This window comes from Cebidichthys violaceus, unplaced genomic scaffold (genome assembly GCF_023349555.1).
Source record: "Cebidichthys violaceus isolate CVI_PGR_0920_01 unplaced genomic scaffold, fCebVio1.0.p SCAF_13, whole genome shotgun sequence".
Classification (NCBI taxonomy): Eukaryota; Metazoa; Chordata; class Actinopteri; order Perciformes; family Stichaeidae; genus Cebidichthys; species Cebidichthys violaceus.
The window spans coordinates 6,875,386-6,902,594 of NW_027176296.1; the positions used below are offsets into that span (position 1 = coordinate 6,875,386).

The 27,209-nt window shown below is 37.9% G+C and overlaps 2 protein-coding genes across 3 annotated transcripts; one reads left to right on the plus strand and one right to left on the minus strand.

The window, feature by feature from the left end:
* The first annotated feature begins 1,907 nt into the window (after positions 1–1,907).
* gtpbp3 (GTP binding protein 3, mitochondrial) lies at positions 1,908–17,965 on the plus strand. Of its 2 annotated transcripts, none has more exons than XM_068707550.1 (11): positions 1,908–2,209; positions 2,898–3,166; positions 4,581–4,667; positions 5,390–5,472; positions 6,221–6,340; positions 10,369–10,441; positions 11,449–11,592; positions 13,029–13,194; positions 14,654–14,784; positions 15,214–15,400; positions 16,752–17,965. In XM_068707550.1, exons 1-11 carry the CDS (start codon positions 2,145–2,147, stop codon positions 16,981–16,983), a joined length of 1,557 nt encoding a protein of 518 aa, XP_068563651.1. In that variant the 5' UTR covers positions 1,908–2,144; the 3' UTR covers positions 16,984–17,965. The 2 variants fall into 2 exon arrangements, with proteins under 2 accessions (XP_068563651.1, XP_068563652.1); XM_068707551.1 differs by having other exon boundaries at positions 15,226–15,400.
* Positions 17,966–19,901: 1,936 nt separating this feature from the next.
* plvapb (plasmalemma vesicle associated protein b) lies at positions 19,902–27,039 on the minus strand. Its single transcript, XM_068707552.1, has 9 exons — positions 26,549–27,039; positions 26,242–26,418; positions 25,301–25,391; positions 24,524–24,725; positions 24,216–24,435; positions 21,571–21,720; positions 21,145–21,273; positions 20,575–20,643; positions 19,902–20,315 (listed from the first exon to the last, which is right to left on the minus strand). Exons 1-9 carry the CDS (start codon positions 26,750–26,752, stop codon positions 20,307–20,309), a joined length of 1,251 nt encoding a protein of 416 aa, XP_068563653.1. The 5' UTR covers positions 26,753–27,039; the 3' UTR covers positions 19,902–20,306.
* Positions 27,040–27,209: the final 170 nt, after the last annotated feature.

Genomic DNA, 27,209 nt, shown 5'->3' on the forward strand with positions numbered 1-27,209 from the left:
TTAGTGACACTCAGGTAGGGACAAGTATGTCTCTTCACTTTAGTCCACTTGCTACTCTCTATCAGCAGCTGTAAAAGTAATAATTTAATCTCTTCACATAAACAAACTATAAGTTTACTTTACAAAGCAAATAGTGTTGTCATGTGTGCTCACATTTGCCTTATGTCTTTTCTAATGGGCAAACAATAGCCACCCTGTCAAAGCGAGCCTACACCCAAACACATCCTTCAAAACAAACACTGATGGCGCAGACTCAGTTGGTGGATCCTCTATAATGGTGAAATATACAGTATGTTTCTATCATAAACGGTCATGTGCAGTTTTACAACCAGTGGAAGAGTTATTAAACCGTGTGTGAGGTGGGTCAGGAGAGGTACTATGTTCCTAAAAAAGAAAATGTTTCCTTTTGTTCAGAAGAGACAAAGATGTTTGTGCATTGATGGTGCACAACAGCTGTAAGGTGGCAGTTGTCATGCTTTGTGTGCACAGAGCAGCCTATGAATTAATGCAGTCTCAGGTGAAAGATTGAAAACAGGGCCTCAGGCCATGTCTCTTCAGCATGTATGTAGACAATCTACTTCCTTGGCCAGCCCTCCTGGATACCATGTTTCACTGTGCAGAAGGCAGGCAGTCAGGCAGGCAGGCAGCCTTCCCCCTTCTATGGCTCACAGCTCAGAAGTACCTCGTCTTCAAGCATAAATTCTGCTTACTCACCACCCTCTGCGCTGACAGCTGCAAGGAGCTGCAGTGGAACACACACACGCACGCACACACACACACACACACACACACACACACACACACACACACACACACACACACACACACACACACACAGCTTTTACTCTGTGTTTATATTTTTTGATATGGACGATGAAGGACTAGACCACACCACCAATATTTTTTAAGTAAAAGACACAAAAAATGATTCTTACCAAACGACAAAATGACAAGTGGTAATTCAATAATGTGAAAATGATCACGATGACAGAGAATATTTACACTATACAGTTTATACATCTATAGCCAGAACTAATGCAGCCTTTTACAACAGCCCTGCAATAACTCCTATTCCTACCTTCTTTGAGGTAACAATTAACGCTCAGTTTTAGTAGAAACAGTTTAAGAGAGGTGCTGGTTCAACTCTACATCATTTTAGAGACTGTGGTGCTGTTGAATTGTTCTTTAACTGAGAGGCGTTTTCTAATGTTATATATATAGTAAACCTTAAAATAACCTATACCTTTCTTTATATTATGCAGTCAGAAACACCTACAAGTTTTATTTACTGAAGATGGCCTTCATTAACAAAAACAAATCAAACTAAAAAGTAACAATTTTTACAAAACAAACATGTTGCTGTGTAGAGATGGACAATTTTGTATTTGAAGAAACATATTTTTTCTCATGCTTGTGCCTTTTTTACACCTAGAATACTAATCTTTAATCCAAATGGATTTGCACATTATTTGTCAGTTTCAGAAAGCGCCACAACTATCATCACTGTTTCCCTAGAGAGAGTCCGTTTCCATGATCTGTCACAGGATTTTCCCATTTTTAATTTTTTAATGATTTGACAACTAGTCGTTTCAGCTATAAGAGATAGATAGATAGATAGATAGATAGATAGATAGATAGATAGATAGATAGATAGATAGATAGATAGATAGATAGATAGATAGATAGATAGATAGATAGATAGATAGTCAGCTATGTACGGTGAAGAGTACCTGTAGAGGGCAATAGTAGCTACACGGACCGAATTAAATGGCGCACATTAGGCGGGACTTACTGCAGATTGACAGGTCTTGAACAAATGAGATTTTAGAACCGTCGATGCTGTGGAAAACACCGTCCAATCACAATCGACAAAGGGAATGACAGACATCGTGGTAAATGTAAACGATTGAGAAGCAGCAGCAGTAGAATCCTGTTAATGTAGCTTTAGTTGAAAGGAGTTACTGTCCATGAAATGTGTCCATTTGCCAGTTCACGTTACATTCACAGGTCTCTCCGACATTAGCTAACGGTGGAATAAGGTAAACACGATGAGTTCGTCAAAGATATAGCATGTTTTGCAGACGTCAGTCTCTAAAATCAGCCACACCAGAAACCGCACATGAAATGTTTGGTGTCAGAATAATATGAGTATGCTGCCATCAATGATTCGTGGGATATGGAGAGCTGCTGTCCACAATCTTAGGATAAGGTTTGTTAACAATTCCACCTCGTTTTCTGTATTTTGGCCACTCATTCAGGCAGAAACGGCCACAATGTAACCTGTCTTTTCTTTGAATCTTGCTATGTAAATTATTGAAAAAGGGATTCAATGTATGTTACAATACATGTTGTGAAACAAAAAAAAAGGCAATACAATATTTTCAGATGAGGCAAAAATGTAACTGAACACATACATAAATTCCAATGAATATAAAGTTTTATACCTTTGCTTTAAACTTCAATCAGTTGGTTAAAAAAAGCGAAACGATTTGTTTTTTTCCTTTACCACTTGATTAAATACATGAAAACCTAATTCATTTTTCTCTTTTCTTTATATTTTATTGGCTTTGACTCCTTAGTTTTTAATATTTCCTTGCCATGGCACACATTTACTAATTTATCTCTTCCTTTCCCCATGCAAGTATAAAACATTCTCTTTTCCTTTAATTAAGTGTTATTTACTGACAATTTCAGTTTACTGCACTTGTGTAATGACCTTGTATTACATTTTGTCAGTTTTGGTGCTCCAGAATATAGGCTATAAGTTTGTCTTGATGTAAACGAATATATAGCATGTCTGTTTGGACAAAAATAAATAGCATATTAGATTATTAGACTTCATTAGTCTACTAAAGTCAGAAGGTACGGGTGTCTTACAATTCACTTATCTCCTGCAGAGCAACTCCAGCTTGCAGGTTAGTGTCCACCTGTGATGGAGTCCCAGTTGGACTAGCTGATGCTGAGACCATCTTTGCATTATCATCGGGCCACGGCAGGTGTGGAGTGGCTGTGGTACGAGCCAGTGGTCCAGCCTCAGCCACTGCTCTGAGGTGTATGACCGGGCTCACACACAGCCGGCCCCCTCCACGCAAGGCCCTGTTACGCAGCATCACAGACCCCCAATCCAAAGAAGTGCTGGACCGCGGACTTGTCCTCTGGTTCCCAGGTCTGTTCCCTTTGACCGCATGCACGCACACGCACACACACATACACATTTGGGTGTAAAGTGATGACAAACCAGCTTGGTTGCTGGATTTTTTTTTTGTCATTGACATTTTATCGAATTTTTGAAAGACCTAGAAATATACACAAACATAAAACAAGGATTAAAGGACGTTATATACATAACTGAAAATAGAGGACTAAGACATTCATTGTGGCTGTCTTGTAGTCGTCTACATTGAAGGGACTTAAGCCATGGGTTTGTCTTTAAGGGCCATTAATGTAATGAAGAGACCCATTACAAACAATACCTTTCTATTCTGCCCATCAGAGAAAATGATACCTGTTCATATTGAGCCACCCTGGCAAGCAGATTATGCCAGTCGGTGATTGATGGTGCATGAGCTGACTTCGATTGTTGGTCAAGCAGTCTCCTTGCCAACATACTAGTGGTCTGGACCCATTCAGTATGGATGGAGGGAATTGTGTCTTTCAGGGTGGACGGATTCTCCAACAGAGATAAGCGAGTGCAAAAGGGACTTCCCCGCCAACAATTCTCTGGATACAATCATAAACTTGGCAGTATCATAGGATGTAGGTTAAAATACCCTAATCGGGTCACTTCCAGCACCCAGGGTCACTTCTTGGTTGCTGGATATTGATGTCAAGTCCCATCTCTCATGTTCAAAATGTTTTAAAAGTATACTATACAGGATTTCCTAAAACACAATGTGTGGGCCCATACAAAAACAATCCCTCTCAATCATCATTTATGACCCACTAGAAGTGTGTGACGGTGTCTTTTATCTACAGAGACACTGCCCTCTGCCTGTGTTTTCTCTTTTCTTTTAATTTTGGGTCACACACTACAAGATTCTTCATCTGGATGATACGATGAGGTCACCAAACTAGGTTTTAGCCAGTTTCCACTCGCCTTTACTATTTCCCCTATGTATTTCAGTCACTGTGTTATGTTTATTAATACAAACATCCAGCACCCTAGGAGCCGCAACAACAACAACAACTGCAAATGTAACACAAAGCACACGCAGGCACCCAAGGGCCGATGTGTGTGCGCCAAAACAATGAGGATTTGCCTCTGATGTGTGGGTTTTGTCTGGGAGTGGAAAATATGGGCTAAAGTTGTGTTGTGTGTATTAGGCATTAAGCTTCAATTCCTGCGTCATATGCCTTTTAAACAATTTTCTCTTGCTGCCATTTGGAGTCATTTACCTTCAAGCTAGAGCAGAGCAGTTTTTTTTAACTCATCACAGTATTTAGAATATCTGAAGTTCTATCAGAATCAGCCACTTGTACTAGCCCAAGTTTACTGACGTGTTCCTTGACATATTGGTCCTGTGCATATTAAATGACTGAATGATATTGAGTTGGTGTGTCTCTTGTGTTCATGTCCTTAGCTCCACACAGTTTCACAGGAGAGGACAGTGTGGAGTTCCACATCCACGGCGGTCCTGCTGTCATTACTGCTGTCTTACACGCTCTAGGTAAAATACAGATATCCTTCTGAGTATCAATATCCTACAACTTCATATAATGCAGTATACACATACATACAGTGTCATGTGGTGCACCGTCCCTTTGCAGGGTGTTTGGTATGTGTGTCTCCACAGCTTTGACTTCCAAAGCTGTAAGTCTGCAACACAGTAACTAGTTGAGTCATGTGACTGCCCATCACTGTGACTTAAAAGGGAAAATATTCTTATTTCTAAGATACTTATAAAATGTGCCTTGGCAAGCGTGGCAAGGCACATTCCCTCTGGGACTGACAAGTAATATTACAATATTACCTGCAGTTATCTCACTGTTCTACTAGGGGGCAGTATTGTATAAATTAATAATGTTAATGAAAGCTTGTCACCAATTATGTAAGATTATCATTAATCAGGAATAGTAAGAGAGAGGAAAATATTAGTGTTGTACATGATGATGCTCATGATTTATAATCAATGTTGTCTTCTACTAATGAGAATTTTAAAATGGTCATTAAGACAATGAAAACCTCCCCTCTTTAATCTGCCCTCTTGTGCCTGTTTTCATTCCAAGTGAACCCTGAGTGACACATTGACCTTGCGTTTGATCCTCCTCTGTTTGTTTGTGTGTGAGTTGTGTGCATGATTCATGCCCAACTCATGCCTCATTCATTTCTTTCGTGTGTGTGTGTGTGTGTGTGTGTGTGTGTGTGTGTGTGTGTGTCTCTCTCTCTCAGGAAGCGTGCCTGGCATGAGGCCTGCTGAAGCTGGAGAGTTCACACGGAGGGCCTTTCAAGCAGGGAAGCTGGGTTTAACGGAGGTAGGTCAAGACGAGAATGTAAAAACACACTAAGACAGATATGTGCAGATTTACATACAAAGAGCATTTCAGAGCAATTTACAGGGTAAATGTGGAATAAACAGGGTCAGAAATGAACAGGGATTTCAAGTTCATCAAATGTCAACGGTGAAAAAAGTCTTTTTTTTTTTTTAAACATATATTGCCCTTTAAACATCTTTCATTGGGCTGTCAAACGTTTATGTACGGATAAAGCTACTGGGCCTCTGTAGATGGTGATTTTCTTCAAAAAGCTGCCAAATATGCAGCCTTCCAATATTGAAAGGGGCTCTTCTGGATATTATGTTTACAGTCTATTATGATTGAGTACATTTCAGCAGCATACAGTAAATGTAAAAATATTTATTTAATAATTGGAAATTGACAATTTGGAAATATTTATCTTGGAAATTATGAAAATGCCTCTTAAAGTCCCATCAATGAAACAAAAGGCTTCCTTTGGTCAAAAGAAATCTCATCGTAGTGTGATAATGAGAAAAGATGTCCCTGAGAAGAATTTGGACGTCAAAGCTGCAGCACCACAACATAATGCAAATGCTGTCTTTAACAGTAGCAGGGAACTGTAGCAGTATACTGTGCATCTTACACACAGCATCACATAATGGGGAAACATGTCTGATACATAACGTTAACAGAATGAAAACATTACTGCAAGAAATGGATAAATAAAACATGTGCAGCAATCATAACTGTATAATGCTCCCTGCAGGTGGAGGGGCTCGGGGATCTGATCCATGCTGAGACAGAGGCTCAGAGGAGACAGGCTCTCAGGCAGATGTCAGGAGAGCTGGGACGCCTTTATCAGGACTGGAGCCACAAATTGAAACGGGTAGGTCACTCACTGGTACAGATAGTGGTTTCCAAAATAAGCAGGACAACAAACGGATGTTTCCATCAGGACTAGAGCCCAGGGCTTAAAGGTGTCTGTTTAGTATGTGTGGCAGGAACAGAAAGTGTAGTCTGGTCTCAAATCAGTCTTAACACGTTTCTTACTTTTTGGATTCACCTTAGTCTCCAATGCTACAAGGTTTGAAGTTAAGTTTTTCCTGCCTACTGTATATAATAGAAGATTAAAGATTTAAATTAAGTTTGGAGTAATTTTTCCTCCGCACTATAAACAATGAACTGAATTAATCTGTACTATAAAAACCTGTTTGTGTAATGATCCTCTAGTTTCTACACGAAGATCAGTTTGGATGTTGGAATAGTGTAATCAGACTTTTTATTTGCTAAACTTTTCAACTTGACTTGATCTCAACCACCTTTGGACCTCGACCAACCAGACTTTTAGGGGACCTTTAGAAAGTCTGTTGTTCTGTCTAATTCTGAGTAAGCATGACAGCAAAAACAAGCCGAGCTCCTGGAGTTTATGAAGGTATATTTGTGTCTTTATTACGCAAACAAAAAAAAATGTTTTGAAAGCAAATTTCTCACACTGCAATCAAAAATTTTAAATATATAAACTGAGAATAAATTATTTGTTAGTTTTGCTTATGAAACTAGATGTTTTGGCTGCAAAAAAAACCCCTACGCTTTCAAAACGAAAACCGACGCTTTCACCAAAAAAAAACTATGCTTTCAAAACGAAAAGCTACGAGTTGAGTTTGGACGCAGTGGATGGGGCATACACTGCTGAATGAGCCAGGAGTTTCTCACACATGAGTCCTCCTGTTTTCAGATTAGACACAGAATGCAACTGGTTTGATCCTGCTCTAAAGAGGAAGAATTGTATAAGTTTTGAGTGACTACTTCATATAAGGCACATATGCAGTTTATATGGTTTAATCACATCTATCAAAAATGTAAAAGTATATATGTTTTAATGGTTACACTTTGAATCAAAAAGTTTACAGGTTATGAAGGTTATACTTTTATACTTTCATACTTTTCTACGATCTCTCAACAATATATACATATATATATATACGTATATATATATATGCATATATATACGTATATATATATACGTATATATACGTATATACGTATATATACGTATATATATATACGTATATATACGTATATACGTATATATGTATATATACATATATACACGTGTGTATGTATATATATATATATATATATATATATATATATATATATATATATATACGTATATATATATATATATATATATATATATATATATATATATATATATATATATATATATATATACATATACATATATACATATATATATATACATATATACAGCATAATCCTTCTGAGCAGGCATTCTAGGCACGGGAGCCTATGGGCAGCATAAAGTTAGCTGCTGACGCAAACAGGAAGTCCTCTGTAGCCTAGGCCGTCTCATTTCGGACTAGGGCTGGGTCCACTGAAGGATGCAGGCTGGATTGGGACATATGCCGTGTTTACAGTGGAAGCCGATACCGGGATCCAAATCTAACCCACCAATAGAAACTCCTGGCTCATTCAGCAGCGTATACCCCGCCCACTATGTCCAAACTCAACTCGTGGCTTTTCGTTTTGAAAGCGTAGGTTTTTTTTTTTTTTTTTTAAAGCAAAGGTTTGAGAAATTTGCTTTCAAAACTTTTTTTTTTGTTTGCGTAATAAAGACACAAATATACCTTCATATGAGTTCTCCCCTGGAGAGACATTGTGTTGCATGTTCATGTCTGACATTTCTCTGAAAACAGTGTTTTGGAAAAAATCTGTCTGTACTTTGCCTCAGTCAGGCCTCAATAGTTTCACACCCAAACAATGCTTTCTTTTTTGTACCGCCACAGCTGCTTTTTCAACACACCGTAGATGGATTAATTAATGGGAATCTGAGACTTCCTGTTTTCATGTTGCTGTGGCACATGTAGCACAATACTGAGAATCAAAATACTATCTGTATGGTACATGTATAAATTTATTTTTTATTGTAAACAGGATTAGAAAAAAACAGAGAACCTTGCAAAATAATGAGTTGAATAGATGACATTTGATGAGTGAAATGGCTGAGGGGATCAAGTCGGTGACAACAGCATCTCCTCTCTGTTCAGAAAAGCTTTGTTAATACAAACGTGTAATCCTGCACTGTTTGCCACCAGAACTGAGTCAGTACCACTGAGCGACCTCGTTGAGCTGTTAATTCGTACTATACCACTAGTAATGTTCAAAGGCCCATTTCTATTTTTGATTATTGACGCATCACTCAAGTGACACCCATTTAATGTTTTCCCATCTTGGCACATCTGGCTTTGTATTGTTTTGGATGGATTAAAGATGTATTATACCACGCACAGCTGCTGTATGTATTAAGACAGGCACACAATGAAGACATGGATTTATTCTGGGCAGCAGTATTGTTTTTCTTATCTAAACAGTATTCTGGACTGTGTACCAAATGATACAGATAAGGGTAGAGTAACGGAGGAAGAATGAATGCAACTGTAAAAACAGGGGTTAGTGACCTTGCTGACGTTGAATGCTACATATAGCTTGTGTCATATTATTTCACCAGGACACATTGTTAGAGGTTTTCAGTACACATAATAAATTTGTCTTTGGTTCTGCATCAGGCTCCCTGTTTTGGCTTAGCATGCTACCTTGCTAATCCAGGGAGTATCTTCAGAGCAGAGCCATCAGCGCCAAGCATAACTGTATTTCCATTTGTTGCAATAAATGGTTAAATATATGACAACAGTGTTCCTGACTGAATGGTGATACGGTCGCTTAGGGTAGGAAAACAACATCGTCAGTCAAAGCACCACTTTATATTTGAACCAACTGTAACTGTAAAATTCATGCAGTTGAACTTTCTGGTAGAGTAAATGGCAACTTTCTTTTTTTGCTTTGTAGTCATCCAAAGCCCTGTCTGTATTGTGTGTTAAGTTTCTGCATATAAGTTGTTTGGGTAAGACACCTGACTTAGTAGTACACGTTTTACATTAATTTATACGACTTTCGAATAAGCTTATTACCATGATATGGTAGTATATATGTTCTCATGTCTGTCTTGTTTAAATCTAATCCTGACAGAGGCTTAGATTTCCTTTCACGTCGTGTTGAGGCGGGTGAGAGCAGCAGGTCATTGACCGCAGATGAACACTTCAGCTTAATGGAACTACTATTGTGTTAATGTTCCGCCTGTCAATCAAGATACAGATCGGCGCTGTTGTGGAAACACCGAAGCTGTTCCCCCCTCTGTATTCTACATAGTTTCAAATAAATTTCAAATTTGTGGCAATGATGTGAAGTAGCAACATGACCTACTGCACCTGATGTAAGACTAGTCCTGGAAAAAGACAGAGGAGGCCATTTAAATGTTTAATGTTAGTGTCTAATGTTTCTAAACATACACTGTATCAATGTATGTATGGGTGAACACTGTTAAAAACAATCTTTGCATTTGTTGCATCTGTTGTCACCTTGGGCTCTGGGAAAATGTGCAAAATAATTAATAAACTGTTAATTGTTTCCCTAAATCAACATAGCTATACTACAACACCACACTAATGAAATATGCCATGAGAAAAATTTGAAATGTTACTGAATATTTTTAATTATTTGTTTAGGTATGTAAGAATTGTTTGGATTCTCTCCTTTGGATGAAAATAGCACAATTGCACAATACTATATCCATGTAAGCAGCTGCAGCACCAGCAAGATAAACTGTACATTGGCTCCCTGTTTACCATCACTCATTTTTTCTGTGCTCCCTGCCCAACTTTTAAAACTTCAATATCAAATAATCATTCCATTATAAATGGGAACAAAATTTGCTCAACTTTTGAGGCCCCCCCAACTGCTGATTTTGACATTTTCAGGGTATCCAAGGTGTTAACTTCACACCCTGATTTCAGCCTCTTCCCTTCGCTCCTCTCTCTTTTGTGTGTTGCACAGTGTCTGGCTCACGTTGAGGCCTTCATAGACTTCAGTGAGGATGAACTCATTGAGGATGGGGTCTTAAACCAAGGTATGTGTACACTTTGTCCTCGTCTTTACAGGAGAAAAATAACAGAACAGTCATCCCTTGGGCTTTCAGAGGGGTCTGTTTCTGTCTGAAGAGAGAGGGGTCCGGCTGGCTTTCCTGTTTGGATCGCCAACTGGCCATCAGGTGTGTTTGTTGCACTGTAGGGAGAAGCGTAGACCTCAAACTGCTTAAAAGACAATTTCCTTTTAGGAAGTGTGGAGAGAAGGCCAGGGGGACAGTAGAGGCATTTGTCTTACCTTCAAAGCCAACCTGACAAGCCAATCTTACAGGAATAGTGCTGTCAGCAGCAACTTACAGTCCAACTGTGCTGTGTGTGTGTGTGTGTGTGTGTGTGTGTGTGTGTGTGTGTGTGTGTGTGTGTGTGTGTGTGTGTGTGTGTGTGTGTGTGTGTGTGTGTGTGTGTGTGTGTGTGTGTGTGTGTGTGTTTCAAGGGATGTCCCCCCTTAGTCTGTCCTTTGCTATCTGGCACTGGCAAAGCTCGTCAGAAGCCTCGGATGTTGAGAAGTTTCGACACAATAAAGCCTGGGAAGGGTTGTTAGTTTTGGTGGCACGAAATGTGGACTTGCGCCTCAGAGTGGCAAATAATAATAGACTAATTTCCAAAAATAGAAAACCTGACATAAGTACTTTACCATCTGAAGACATACAGCAAATGGCATGCTTTATATCTGAAGTTTTTTTCTGTTTTTTCTCAAGTCATCCCAAGTTGGATGAATTAATGTGCTTGAGTCAATCAAAATTGTTTTAAATATATGTACAGTAGGTACTGTAAGTATTGCTTTGGATTGTCAAAACCATTTTTCCGCTGTGGAAAGAGATATGTCAATGACCCATTTTTCGTCCAGACAAATGGTGTCAGACACCAGACAGGCCTTTGTCCTTCAATGGACAGAAATTCCCTTCACAAGGCCATGAAAGTGAAGTTGTATAGGAAACCTTCGTGACGTCCCGTCCTTACTCTGTCTTTATCTCTTTCTCAACTCCCACAGTGGATAAATGGGTGTGTGATCTGCAAGCAGAGATGGAGCGCCACCTACAGGATGAGAGGAGGGGCGAGCGGCTACGCAGCGGAGTCCAGGTGGTCATCGCAGGAGCCACCAATGCAGGGAAAAGTAGCCTCCTTAACACACTCTGTAAGAGAACCAAGACAGCACATACACACATCGTGAAGGGATTAACACAAAGTATGACTTACTATCATCTAGATACAGACCTTACTGTTCAATCATACCGCTGTCAGCCATGGTTTGGGAGGGAAAGAAGGCAACATTTGTCATCCTATAAGCAGCATGGACATGCAAAGTTTTGAGAAATGTGTTTCATTCATATAAATACATATTCTGTGTTCCATGCACTGAAAGTGAGAAGAATCATTTTCCTTGACAAGATGGGATTTTGTGCAGTCTGACTTTGAAATTAAGCAGCATGAACTACAAACATTTCTAAGTTGTTATTTTCATCACGTCATGCTGAATAACGATCTCATAATCACCACAATATACAATCTGTGAACAGTAGCTCCTGCTCCTGGCACACATGATTACAATAGTCCGACTTTTCCAGATACAGATTTAATTACTTCCAATTTAGATTCTGGCCGTGCTCCAGACGATTACTAATAAAGATATAAAGGTAAACAGTGAAATTGTTGCTTTTCCATTTTCTCCCTCTAAATTAGTTCTTCCCTTGTTTATCCACACTTGGTGGCAACTTAATGAATCCATTGTTTATGGTCTAAGGTTATGTTTGTTTAGGATATGGTATCCTTAATCATTTACAATCACTCTATATAAACTATCTAAAGAGGGGGCTTGGCAGGGTCTCCTCACAGCATCGGAAGAATAGACATATTTATCAAACTTCAGATAAAATCCTGTTATCATTTCCTCTTGTGATTAGTCCCCCCCCCCCCCCCCAGTCAGCGTAGACAACTATTCATGAGTTGGCAGTGTTATTTCACATGGGATACATTGGGGATGTCTGCCAAGTTCTTGAAAAGATAATATAGAAATTATGACAAAATATCTTCTGTTTTGTTTGCGTAATGCAGAACTTTAGTAGGTATAGATTTTACTAATTGAGGCCGATAAATAATGTGACTGTTGATATATTTGAATAGATATTTCATCACAGAAAAATCCAGTGTGATGTAGATAAAACATTTACAAATAATGTCATGTTTAAATAGTTCATCCTGGATTGCAGACACTACAGCTATACTGTCAGGTATTACAATCTTAAAGCTAGCGTTGGAAATGTTCTTCAACAATGTGTGTTATATTTGTGCAAATTCTCATTATATCCCGGCAGGACAGCAATTAATAAATCAAATGCTCTGAAAAAAAATCTGGTAATTGTTGCAGGACTGTAATGAGCCTGTCCAATAATTGTATTTATAATCTTTTAGGAGAAACACATTGGCCTTGGGACTGACACAGACAGAGTAAGGAAGTCAGAAGGTGTTGAAAGTCAGGCTAACATCGTTAGTTTTGGTCTTTTCATGGGATTTGTTGACAATAAGAAAATAAACAATAATGCCAACTTTATCCCTTAACCTTTTTATCCCCAGGCCAGAGACCTGCAGCCATTGTGTCTCCCATTGCTGGCACCACCAGGGACATAGTAGAGACGGCACTGGACATCGGTGGATTCCCTGTCCTGTTGAGTGACACAGCCGGCCTCAGAGAGAGCCCGGACCTGGTGGAGAGAGAGGGGGTCCGCCGTGCTCGGGAAAGGTAGGGGGAGAAAACCCTTTTAATATTAATATTATTTTTTTTTTTAAAGGAATTTTGCTCAGTTTCCTGCGTTTAAAATTGTGATGAGGCAGACCAAAAATATTAAGAAATATTATTAGAGTATTAAGAATATTTTAACTACAGTATAGTGACACACGTAGAGAACATCATGTGTAGTAGTACATGTGTAAAATGTGTCACTTGTGTCTAATATAACACAAAACAAATTAGCCATGGCACCAATGGAATATGTCCTTGAAAACAAAGAAAGGAAGAAATAAGTCATTGCTTTTCCCCTGTACATCATGCTATATTTTTGTAATGTGGATGTAACCTCCAGAGTTTATATTATTGCTCAGCCATAGTTATAAATACATGGGACAAACACTCTCAGGAGGTTGCGTAATGAAGAGCCTCCTTTCCGTGTTGTAGAGTATTTACCATTAAGAGGTTCTTCATGTGTGGTGTAAAGAATGGACATATATGGCAATTTGTGACAGCTGCTTCCACTATTTACACTAGGGAAGAATGGCAGTACTTGCAGCACTCGTCATTGCTGTTTTATCATATACAAACAGGCAAACTGACTATCAGACGTATGGGCACACTAGCACATACAAACAGTATTAAATCAGCTCTTATTCAGAGACATAGACATGTTTTCTGACATGATTTTTGGTGTTAGAGAGCAGGAGGAAAAAGGGTGGGCCTAATCCCTAGAAAGACAAATGTTTCCACAAGTACTTGTGTTCTTGGCAGGGGGATAAAGCATCTGACACATCTATTAGATATTACATCACTACCTGTGACTAATATAAATTTAATTTGTTAGACATTTAAGGGGACTTGCCGCACCTTTTCACTCCGAGAGAGTACTGTTGAAAGTGCATTTCATTTAGTAAATGTATTTACAAAATGATAATCTAAAGATTATTTGTTGGCTCGTGCCGCAGGAAATGAGTCACCAAGCACATCAGTGAAAATACAGATGAAGATGTAACTACAAAAATACTATTTTCAAAACAAACATTCTGTAATTCCTTTACTGTTTGTTTAAGTTATTTGGGCGCCCTGTTTGCTCTATAGGAAGGGTGGGCAGTTTGTATTCTACGGGGAACTTTTTGTGCAGGGAGCAGGTCAGAGGCTTGTGACCTGGGTCACTCCAGGAAGGATGTGGTCAGTACAAGCATCCGCTGGTGCTGCTAACTGCACAGTGGGACTAAGTTGCAGGAGTACTAAAAGTGAATACCATTTGGATGAATTAATTATAAATATTGCTGCCATTATTCACAGTATTTGTGGGCCACACCGTATTGTTTCTGAAACAAAACAACAGAGAGGCTCATGGTTTGCTATGTGAATTTAAGAGTAAAAACCAAAAAAAAATATATGACAAAATGCTGTTGTGATCACATGAATAGCTCCAGATCAAAAGTTGAGGCTATTTCCTTTTTTCCAGAGTGGAACAGGCAGATCTGACCCTGGTGGTTGTGGACTGTGCTCATCTACCGTCTGATGCAAAGCAAGCTGTAACCTTCCTTCAGGGGTACCTTAGCAGTGTCCTGCCCACTCAAGAGCAGCCTGAGTCAGGTATGATATCTTGGCCTCACCTGCTTCACCTGGACTGTCAGGGATGTTTGGAATCATATTTTCAAGTCACTTCAACCACAGTTAAGTAGATATGCATGGAACAGTTACAGACTCTGGCAAAGTAAAATGTTTCCCCATCAAACAACCTCAGTTCTTTGCTTTTAAGCACAAGTATTACATTTATTGTGACACCAGTTGCTCACTTATAGCTTCATCATGCATTATTAAATGGTGCCAGAGAGTAATTCGACATCTACTTACTTTGGATTACTGCAGGTGGAAATTGAGCAGGATTCTAGAGAGTGTACAGGCTTGAAAGATAGTTTATAGTCATTGAGACCATTTAAATAGAAATCTCAATGCCTGAAAGAGTAATAGTTGAATCATTGGTAATTTATCAACTTTTTCTTCATTCCTTTCTTACTACAGTATTTCCTGCAGACAGGTTTCTTTTGGTGCTAAATAAAACTGACCTGTTGCCTGAGGAGCAGAGGCTGAAGCTGGACGGGGAGCTGAGACGGGTCTCTGGACTCCCTCCTGTTTGTCAGATTTCTTGTTACACTAATGAGGGACTGCAGGACTTCCTTGCAGTGCTGCACAGCAGTGTCAAGATTCTGTGAGTTTACAGTTACTAATGTTTACTTGTTTTGTTCCAAAGCAAAGACTGCATATCTCACTTAAATGTTGTATTGAATCAAAAAGATTGATTTGTCTGTGATTTCCTCATGCATTTATATGTAACAAGATTGATGTAAAAAAGTCATGAAAAGTCATTGTAGTCTGTCGAAATGCCACAGTATAGTACATCCTACATTTTTTTTTAAATGCCGTATGTCAAAAAAAGTTTTAAAAAAGCCATAGTATGTATAAAAAGGTCATAAAAAGTCATATTATAGTATGACGAAAAACATCATTGTATATTGTGAAGCAAAACGTCATAAAGAAACCATTGTATAGTATGTCATAATTATGGTATGTAGTATAGTATGTCGAAAAAAGTCAAAAGAAAGCCATCGTATAGAATGTACGAAAAAGCCATAGTATGCCAAAGTATGTCAAAAAATACATTAAAAAGTCATAGTATGTCATAAAAGTCGTGGTATTGTATGTCAAAAAAGACGTTAAAAAGGCATGGTATGTCAAAAAAAGACATTAAAAGTCATAGTATAGTATATCTAAAAAAATAATAAAGTCTTGGTATAATATATTTTTTAAAAAGCAATAGTAAAGTATGTATAAAAAGGCCGTAAATATCCATTGCATAGAATATAAGAGTATAAAAACCTCATAGTATAGTATGTCGAAAGTTTTTATAGAAAGTCGTAGTGTAGTATGTCGTAACAATGTCATAAATATGCTATAGTGTATTGTGTAGAAAGTCAAAAAAGTGATAGTATAGTATGTAAAAAAAACGCAGTAAGTCATACAAATTCCATAGTATAGTATGTCGAAAAAAGTTATAAAAAGCCGTAGTATAATATGTAAAAAAAAAAAAAGTAATGATATAGTATGTATAAAAAAGACATAGTATACTGTGTCGAAAAAATAAATTAAAAAGTCTTAGTATAACAAAAACAATTAATTAAAAAGTCATAGTATAGTGTGTCAGTCATAAAAAAGACAATCGAAAAATCAATAGAATAGTATGTTGAAAAAAGTCACAAAATAGTCATAGTGTACTCTGTCCAAAAAATAGTTAAAAAAGCCATAGTTAGTGTGTCAGAAAAAAGTCATAGAATTTTATGTCGAAAAAAGTAATAGTATAGTATATACTAAATACAAAATATAATATATATAGTGTACTCTGTCCAAAAAAATCATTAAAAAGTCATAGTATGTTGTAGTATAGTAAGTCATAAAAGAGTCATAAAAATGGCATAAAATAGCATGTACATTTTTTTATTTTTTTTAAAAGGACAAAATAAAAACTATATTTCAATCATTTTGTTATTTAACTTCCTCTCTAGGTGTGGCGACCCTCTGTCTTGTGCCCCCACCCTGACCCAGGCCCGTCACAGAGCCCACCTGCAGCAGTGTTTTGCGGCCCTGGCTCAGTACCAGCAATATCGTGACGTTGACCTCGCTCTGGCAGCTGAGGGTGTCCGGTTGGCTCTCACGAGTCTAGGCCGGATCACTGGACATGTCGGGGCAGAAGAGATCCTGGATATCATCTTCAAAGACTTTTGCATTGGAAAATAGTCAGTTAAGTATCAGCAAAAACATGAAATACCTTTCTGAGCATTAGTCTGCTCAGAAAGGGAGGCTGCATTCTTGTTTAATCCCAGAGTATCGGTAAAGAAAGGGCACCACCACATCATTATGCCAGCTTTCGAGGCCCTACAAGAGTGGAAAAAAAATAAAAATCTGTGTTCTTTGCTGCAGGGTCACTCTGCTCCCTTCTGTAGAAGCTCTTCAGAAGACTGAAATAGTTTTCACAAGAGGACAGGTGCCTAGGAGGCCCCATGTGCTGGACAAGAGTTTTGCAAGTCTTAAGTCGTAATTTAAAAATAGCTTCGGAAAGCCTTGATAGCTGAACATTGGGCTCTTGGGTCGCAACAAAACAGCCAAGATCATTTCAAATACAGCCAGCTGCAGACCTCTGCAAGGTCATGGATGTTTACTTGTACTGCAGGACAATGAAGATTTTTTTTATTTGGGAGCAGATATCATTACAGCTGTGTGTGTGTGTGTGTGTGTGTGTGTGTGTGTGTGTGTGTGTGTGTGTGTGTGTGTGTGTGTGTGTGTGTGTGTGTGTGTGTGTGTGTGTGTGTGTGTGTGTGTGTGTGTGTGAAATTGTAATATTTTAAATGACTATTTGTTGTATCCTGTACGCAATTGTATGTAATAATTGGGATAATGTGTGTTTTCATAACGAATCAAATGTACGTCATGAATCAGAGACCACAGAAGAAATCTGAGAAATAAGGGCTGATTGCCTTTAAACCTACATTATTAATTTATTCTCACAGCTAGGAGGTAGTGCAACAGGCTGTAAACATCAACAGCATCTTACAGTTGTTACAGCGTCTTAGCTATTTACACATCCACCAGAAAGGGAACCATGTTCTCATCGTGTTTCTGGCCATTTTGCGTTTTTACATGTCATTACATGTTTGAAGATTCATCAGGTTGTTACTGTAACTAAAATGAATGTAAGGCTTTAATAAAGGCACATCAAGCACCTAGTTGCATGGACTTCTTATGGTGTACCATTCCACATTATACGCTTCATGTGTTCATAATACCTATCACGTGAAAGAAGTATTTTAGGTACCTGTACTTACAAAGATTGAATTGATGAGGTCTAATTTCATGCTACACTGTAGCTGTTGTCACATTGAGTACAAGTATGAATATGTTCTGATTTATAGTAATGAAAACTACATTTTAAGTCCATCTCTGGCCATAAAGCAGGTAATATACATATAGTATGTAGAGAAACCCAGAGTTTCCCAGCTCCCCTCCTGCTCTGTGGGAAAGGGACAGTTTTTGGAGGCAATGCTCTTTGTGCCCTTTGTTCCCTTGTCAATCTTGCCTCGATCAAATATTTATGTTTCCTTGTTGAACTCCTCACCCTTCTTCCCCAGTTGGTTTCTTCTCGCCCAGTCTCTGACGACAGTTGCCCTGCTGTACACCATCATAACTCCCCGTCTCACTGCCTTTTTGTCTCTCTCCACTTTGTCTCTGCTACCTGACCTTTCCTCTTTCCGCACTGCCCTGTCAGCCTTTTTGTCCTCTTTCATGTTCACCCTGATAAATTACCACACAGGCGGAGTTTAAGCTGAAAGCGGGACTTGCTGTCGTACAAATTAGTGGCAATCAATTCTGGAGCTTGGTTCATCTTTGAAGTAGTGTCTGTGTGTGATATGTTTATCACAACTGTGATGTGTGAAATGCATTAGATACTGAATGCTGATTACAAACTTAACCAGATATTCTATGCCAGAAACAAAGCTTTTCCCAGTGACAGATTTTGTTACTTGGTGCTATGGATACATTTCAGTCTATATATTTATACTTTTAGCTTTCTGTCTGTCAGTTTCCTGTAGTTGTGATTCATGGCTGTCCTGAGATGCAAGTTTGACGTAGCCAGGTCCAGTACCACCCTGTAGCCATTTGATTAGAAGTCATGGTGTGTTTAGGTCTATACATGGGGTTGAAAACACTTCATGTTAAACAAAGGATTTCCTGAGGACAGGAGGCAGACTGTCTTACCTGTAACACTCACATCCATCAGTGCAGTCAGCCTGGGAGTTTATCCTCATGGGATTTATTATACAACATGCAGGACTCCTAAATATTTGTTCTGTCTAAATGCTAATATTTCCATGTGCAATGCAAGCTTGAAAATTTAGATTCTGATTCATGAACGCTGATTTATGCAGTTTAATGAACAGTTAACTTAACTAGAGTAGTAAATTAAACATTGAAATTAATGGATAGGGAACAGAACAGTCTTTAAGAAGTCATGTGTTTTTTTGGAAAAAAGTGTAATATGTTTCATTTTTTCGATATAATAAAAAGATTGACTGTAATGATGTTGGTACATTTTGTAACAGTTCATGTGCTGATGTCTGTGTGTGTGTGTGTGTGTGTGTGTGTGTGTGTGTGTGTGTGTGTGTGTGTGTGTGTGTGTGTGTGTGTGTGTGTGTGTGTGTGTGTGTACTTTAAAATAATATAAAACGGTTCAAAGAAAATACAGCTGTTTCCAGCTGCAGTATACGCATGCAATACGCTCATCATCTTGTGCTTATGAAAAGAAAGAGGAAGTAGTAAAGCCTGAGAACAGTTCATTTAACAGCTACTGCACTGAACTCGTAAAAGATCTAGTACTTCCAGTCGAATTCGTGCCAAATGTCTTCCTACTGATTTCTGAATCGGTTCAGTTCAGCTGAATGAAGTTCTGGAGATGTGTTAATGACTTGGTCGGTGTATGTATTGTAAATACGGCTGCAGTAGAAATTCAATTTGTGAACCACCAGGAAACATAAATGTCGCTATTTTAAGAGTATTCTGTTTATAGCAGACAAGTGAGCAGCTGCTGCCCAAAATCCTGTCTGAGTCGTTGTACTTTTAATGACAGAGAGGAACAAGACTGAGGACAAGACAGTTCAGGAGTGAGTCCGTTTTTGGTTCATTTAATTTGATTTTGAAATAAAAGATTTTCCTAACAGCAGAAACCACAAAGAGTGACACACAATAGAAAATATTTACACCAGTGTCATGGAGATTTGTACATTTACCTTGGAAGATACCAAGGCTATTCACAGCAATTGTAACTATCAAACAGTAAATGTAAAATACTAATTAATCTACTATTCCACATAGAGCTAAAAAAAGAAAAGAAAAAAAAGAAGCATGCACAGACCAACAACAGTAATATGAAATTAATATAAACTTAAAGTATTTACAAGTTGTGTTGAATCAGGAATATATACATGTCCTTAAAAATGTTTAAAGGCAATATGTTGATCACTGTGGAGCCTGTTGTGTGCCTTCCTTCATTACTCTTCCAGTTCATTTCATCTTACCTGAAAAGACAAAACATTGATAAGTATAATCAAATATCAATGACAGCAATGAGGTCTTGTTTCAGCACAGTTTCACATGAAGACCACCAAAGAACTATAATGATGAAAGATCAAACTTTGATTAATCTTCTTTTTAGGGCTAAATGTAATCACATGCTCTGTACAGTCACCAAAATACTGCACTCACTGTACAGTATTTACACTTCATATGAATATTATATGATCTATTAATTGTGTTTTATTCCCATATAAGATTTACCGTTGGAGTTTTACTGATGCCAGGTGCTCCAATAGAGGCCTGTAGGCTGGCAGCTTTAGGAACACCGGACTGGAAAACAAATGAGATTATTTCAGTATTATTTAACATTCTAAACACACACACACACCACAAATATGCAGCTTTTTCTGAGGGTGCATGGACACCTACGCTGCACACTAATTACTGTGGGGTTTGAAATGGGGCATTTTGTGAACTTATGACTGCTTAAATGTTTCCTTTGTTATCTTGCCTGTCCATCCTTCCTGCTTCTGCCCTCAGATTCCTTTTTTTCTGCTGAGTCCACATGCACCACCTTACCTCTGCACTGCTGTCCATGTAATCAGTGAAGTACATCTTATCCAAAGGCACGGGGGTGCATACACTCCAAATACAAGTTATTTAGCCAGATTGTCTTTTGAGAGCAGCTTACATTATGCTTTACATAAACCGAAAAATGTATATTGTAAATAAATGAATGGAGGTTTGAAATCATTTGTGGGCGCTGCCTTCCCTTGTTTCCTTTCATATGTCTGTACAAAGTAAATAGCTGGTCCTCTGTTTTTATTTTACCTTGATATTGGGCTGAGCAGGGAGCATTCGCTGGAGGGTCTGAAGCTCTCTGTCTCTCAGGGCCAAACTGTCTTCCTGCAGCTTCTTCTGTTCTCTTAGCCGATTCTGCTCAATCAGTAATTTCTCCACCTTAACAAAATATGCATGTTTTATTTTAAATGGAAACAATGTAAAAAATAAATAATATATATATATATACCATTATTTCTTTCATGCTACTGTAAGTTCCTGTTAAAACAGGGGAAGAGTACACATTTTACATTGGCAGTCACATTTGTATAACCATTAACTGAGGGAATCAGCTTGTCCCGCAGGGTTTCCATTTTACTTTCTCACATACACTCCTGTAAAGAGACACTTAAGTATGATGTGTAAATTACTTTTTATTTTCACACACACACATACAATCACACACACTATATCTACCTGGTCGTCATGAGTCTTTTGCGTGAGCTGCAGCTGCTTGGCTGCCTCTGCGACCGTCTCACTGCGTTTGCGTTCACACTGCTGCTGTTCAGAAGTCAAATGTGAGTTTTGCACCTCCAGACGACTGGACTTTAGTTGGATCTCAGCCACCTGAAAGAAGAAAATCATTTTTTTCTAAATAAATGTGGTATAATCATCTGATGCCATGTTTTTCCTTTTAAATGTAATACTTTGATAGGCTCTGCAGTAGAAAGTCACCCTCATATAAGGGGGCTGTGGTTGAAAAATGTGTCATACTTGACTGCACCAAATGTTTCCAGATGGTGCCTTTACATAAATGCAATTGTTTCTGTCCATGTGTATATTTCTATCTATCATTGTGAGCGTTCCTTAATGTACATTTTCCTCAACGTCAGAAGTACATTCATTCATGAAATTTACACTGAATGTCTCCCTGAGGGACTTTGCTATTTAGATGCCTGTGATGCAAATTATGTTCCATCCATAGAAATAGAATGAGAGTAGAATGAACATTGAACTGTTTGCTGTTCAAAAGAATATGGCAATTAGCACCATGCATTGACCATAGACATGGAACGAGTTAGCCCACGAGAGCGGTCACAGTTCTATGCAATGGCAGTAGTACATTACGTATGAAAATGACATCCACTCTGATCATCCTATGTTCATTTGAATAGGAATGTTCTTCTAAATTCATTCCATTTCAATTGGCATACCAAAATATGGCTTTTTTGACAATTTTTGACATACTATACTATGACTTCCTTATGACCTTTTTCAACATATATTATTACTTTTTTATGATTATTTTGAACATACCATTCTATTTTTTCTTTTTTATAACTTTTTTAAAAACAATTTAGACTGTACACTGTATACTATATTCAGATTTTATTTTTGTACATAGTCCACTCACTATTTTGTGACTAAAGAAATTATAATATACTGTGGTTTTTACTGACTTTTCCAACATGCTATTACCTTTTTATGATTTTTTTCCGACTATGACTTTTTATGACACACTATACAATGAAGCAAGTTTTGATCATTTCATAAAATTTGATAATATTAAACTCAACCATAAATGCATGTAATGCCTGTAAACTGAATATATTTGGTTTTTGAGCTGTTGGTCAGACAAAACAAGACATTAAAAGACTGTCACAAGCACTCCTGGTAAATGTGATGCGCATTTTTTATGTCATCTCCTGACCTTCTAAAGACCAACCATCAAGAAATTCATTGGTAATGAAAATAATAGTTAGAGTTGATGTGGCTCGGGAAAGGGAAGTTTGGGGTCCCCTGCTGGAGCTGTTGCCCCCGCGACCCGATCACGGATAAGCGGTTGAAGATGAGATGAGATGAGATGTGATGAGTTGACACATTTTTTAAAGAGAAATTTATCATGTAGTTAAGATTTTTTTTGTTGCCGTTGTTGTTGTCTGCTCTGGTGTGTAATGTTATAAACTTATCCCTACAAAAATAATCATGAATAGAACTAAATTGGTTTAGAATTGTGCCTACATATGCACAACATGGTAAAAAAAATTGTAAAACAAAAGTTTACAATTACCACCGGTCTTCTGACAAAGGAGAAAAAAGTTAACATAATAAGTTCATGAAGAACTGATGATTTATTAAAAAGCTACTTGCTTAGGCTATGTAGTTGTTTTCCAGCACTGTGCTGCTTTATCAACAGAGGCTCACTCTTCACTCTTCTTTCACTTTTTTTACTTTGACTCTGAGGTCGCCTCAGAGGACGTCTGTCTCTTTAGCTGTAGTTTTAATGTGAATGATTCACTTCCTCCCTTGAGAAACTGGTTTCCTATTCAATTTGTTACTTGGAATATTCCATCAGAGTTACGGAGTGCAAATTCGGAAAACTATAATTTTTAGATACTTTAATTGAGTAATTCCATTTTATGCTACTTTATACTTCTACTCCACAACATTTAGGAAATAATTATTTTTACTTTTTACTGCACTACATTTACATAAGTCACTATTTACTTTTCCAATTAAGATTTTACATAAGAGAGAAAGGATAACTTAATAAAATAGAATGTATTTTGTACTATATAATCTTGTTACACAAGATTTTCCCACTAAACTGATCAGATGGTTTCACTTAAATTACTTTCCGAGGCCTGAAGAGGTAAAAGTATCCAATATTTTTTTTTAAAAGCAACTATCAGAACTTCTTTTTGTCTGTTCTACCTCATTAATCATCTTATGATCCTTATGATGGACCAGATCCATAGTTGCCATTGTTCTGCAAAACAAGCAGTCTTACTTTTGATAATTCAAGTAACTTTTGCTGATAATGTGATGGTGTATAGATCTGTATCTTTATGTGTTGTACTAGCTGTGAAAGAATGTTTCCCTCTGGGATAATATATCTAAATCTCGCTCGCTACTAGTTTTGTACTTTTACCCAAACAGGATTTTGAAGACTTGTAGAGGATCTGAGTATGTCGTCCACCACTGCATATAAGTTGATGTATGGGTAAATTCTAGTTCCTATTAATGTAAAAACACAGTTATTTCACTGCCTACTCCCTCTCATTTTAAATACTAACATCTAAACAACACATATGTAGAATCACTTAATATCTTGCACATACCTTGTTGCCCACGTTGTCTAAATACAGCTGGAACTTGTTCTCTACTTCTCTGGACAGGTTTGTGCAGCTGTTTCTAATCTTCTCCATCTGTTCCTTCTGGCTGTCACATGTGAGGTGAAAGGTCAGCTGGTGGGGAAACAGGTTGTTGATCTTGGTCAAGAAATCGCCGGTCACAGTTTTGATCCCGTCCAAAGAGTGAGCAAAGTCCTCTTTGCACTTCCTGGTTGAAAAACAATATCAAACAAAGACTTGAATGTGTTTAATCTTAATATTTTCAGATAGAAACAGAGCATGTGGAGAAACAGTACCTGGTGTAGGTGGTGAGCTGCTCCTTCAGCAGGGTGTTCTCCCTGCGCAGGGTGATGGCATCCTGGTGGTGTGTGTCTCGGTCTTTGAGGGCGTTGTCTCTCTCCTGGCTTAGGTACTGAACCGTCTGGGTGAAGTTTGCCTCAATGAGGTTTATCATAGCTTTCTGCTGAGCGTTGAAGGTCTGCAAAGTCTTCATTTCACCTGGAGAGTTCAGTGGAAAGCAGTATTATCACAGGAACTTTTAAATAGACAGTTTTACTTTTAGTAACACTGACATTTTCTATGTTTATTAATATCCTGGTTCCATTTTCTAATAAGTCACCCTTTACAAAGTGTAAGTAATGGCATTGATGTTTAGTAAATCATGTTTTATAGATGGGTTATTAGACATTAGTCAGGATAACTTTTGGCTTGCCAGGATGTTAGTTAGTCACCAAAGGTGAGGTCATTAATCAACTAATCACCCAAAAGTTGCTCTATTAATGTCTTGTAACTGATCTATAAATCCTAAGTAAATTATTTATTAACCATGAAGTGGTACCAATATTATTTTTACTTAAATGCATCCGAAAACTATTTGCTTTACTTGCCAACATCTTGTCTTTTCTGAACCACATGGACTTTAATTTTACTGTACATTTATATATTATTATTTTACACATACATTCATTATTGCCAAAATTTCTGATGTTCATCAACAGTAATTTAAAAAAATATTTAAACAGTATTATAGCATTAGATTAAATCTCCCAACAGTAAAGAATTGGAGCACATACCGCTAGTAGTGACCACAGGAGGAAGCTGGATCGGAGGGGTGGGACGACGCGCCATCATGCTGAGTGTTGCAACCATTCTCTCACAGTTAGCCTGTACATCGAAATAAAAAAATGTAAAACAAAAATGTATTATATATATATATATAATACATTTTTGTTTTACTTGTTTTATATATTTTACATATATATATATATATATATATATATATATATATATAGTTACAGGATGATTCATTTTTTGTTTTATTTTATTAAGATAGCGACTAATAGTGGTGGAACTCAGTACAGTTACCCAACTAATGTACTTAAGAACAAATCGGAGGTACTTTACTTGAGTTAATTTTATGCTTCTTAATACATTTTAGGGGGAAATAATAAAATGTTTACTCTATTACAATTATCTGACAGCTTTAGTTGATTTACAAATTAACAAAATTACATAGAAAATATATGAAGAGCTTATGTTTGTTACAAATTAAACTATCCAGCAGTTTATACAATTAGAGCTGAAAATATTTGATAAATCGATGAGCCGACTGACAGAAAATCAGTCAACAAACTAATCTGATAATCATTCAAGTAATATTTCTTGTAAAAATGAAAAACCGTTCATGGTTCCAGCATCACTAATAAATAAAGATAAATACTTATATTTAAGTGACATTTTCAATGCATGGTTTTTACTTGTAATGGAGTATTTTTACAGAGTGGTATTATACCTTAAGTAAAACGTCTGGATTCGTGTTCCACCACTGGTCACCAATAGGAAAACTAGAACCATGCCTAAAGAAATAATCATGTTGTATAATTTTACTTTAACCTTAATTTGTACTTGTTGTAGAGAATTTCTTAAAGAAGATTAAGATGTGTTAAAACTACTTATCAGCTGCACAAAATGACCTGCTTCTCTCAGCATTATATGAATCAAGTCATCTACTTACTAACTTCTCCTTTTGCATATGTTCTGATTTGTTAGAAACGGTCTTCAGCTTCGCCAACTCTGTCTCCAGAGCAGCTTTCTCAGCTGTGCGAGCTCCCAGCTGAGCTCCCACCTCGCCTTTCTCCTTTCTCAGCTGGATGTTGTTCTCACTCAGCCTGTTGAAGTTCAGCTCGAGCTCCTTCAGGATAACAATCAGAGATCTCTCAGCATCATCACTGTATTTTACAGCACTGAACATATATACATACATTTAATGTATATACAAAACAAACTATTAAATGAAGATTATACTAGAAGAAATCACTGACCTGGACCCTCTTCTCCTCTGCAGACTTCTCTGGCTGTCCATAGATGAGGAAGAGCACCAGGCTGACGATGATCAGAGACTGGATCAAAGAGGAAAAAAAGAAGACGATCCTCATGTAGTAGCCGCAGCTCTTCCCCTTGGGCTTGTGCAGGGGCTCCCTTGTCTCCAGGCCAAACTTGGCCCGGGAGTAGCTGGAGCTATACATGGCTGATGGAGGTGAAATGATGGCAGCTGGTTTCGGAAGAACTAAACAGGAATTATTTTTGCAAAAATCCACAAGGTTTCGGTTCAGATGTGATCTTCTCTGCAGAGCAGGTGCTTCAAGGTGAACACAGTTGAGCAGAAATGGAATGAAAAAACTGTGGTGAGAAGTGTATCTGTCTTCTACAGCTCTGCCTCACTGTCAGGGTGATACACGCAGAAATGGCATGTATGATGGATGTCAACAATGACCTGTAGGTGTGTAAAGGGGCCATGTTTATACATGCTGCTGGAGGCACACTTCAAGTCCATCCTGGCCCAGCCCTCACCTCCCCTCTTCTCTCCTCTCCTCCCCCATTGACCTCCGTCACAGTTACAGCTGCAACACCTCCCAAATGATCACACATTTTTCTGGTGGTTGAGACAAAAGGAGATTATTGGGGCAGGAAGATTAAATAAGG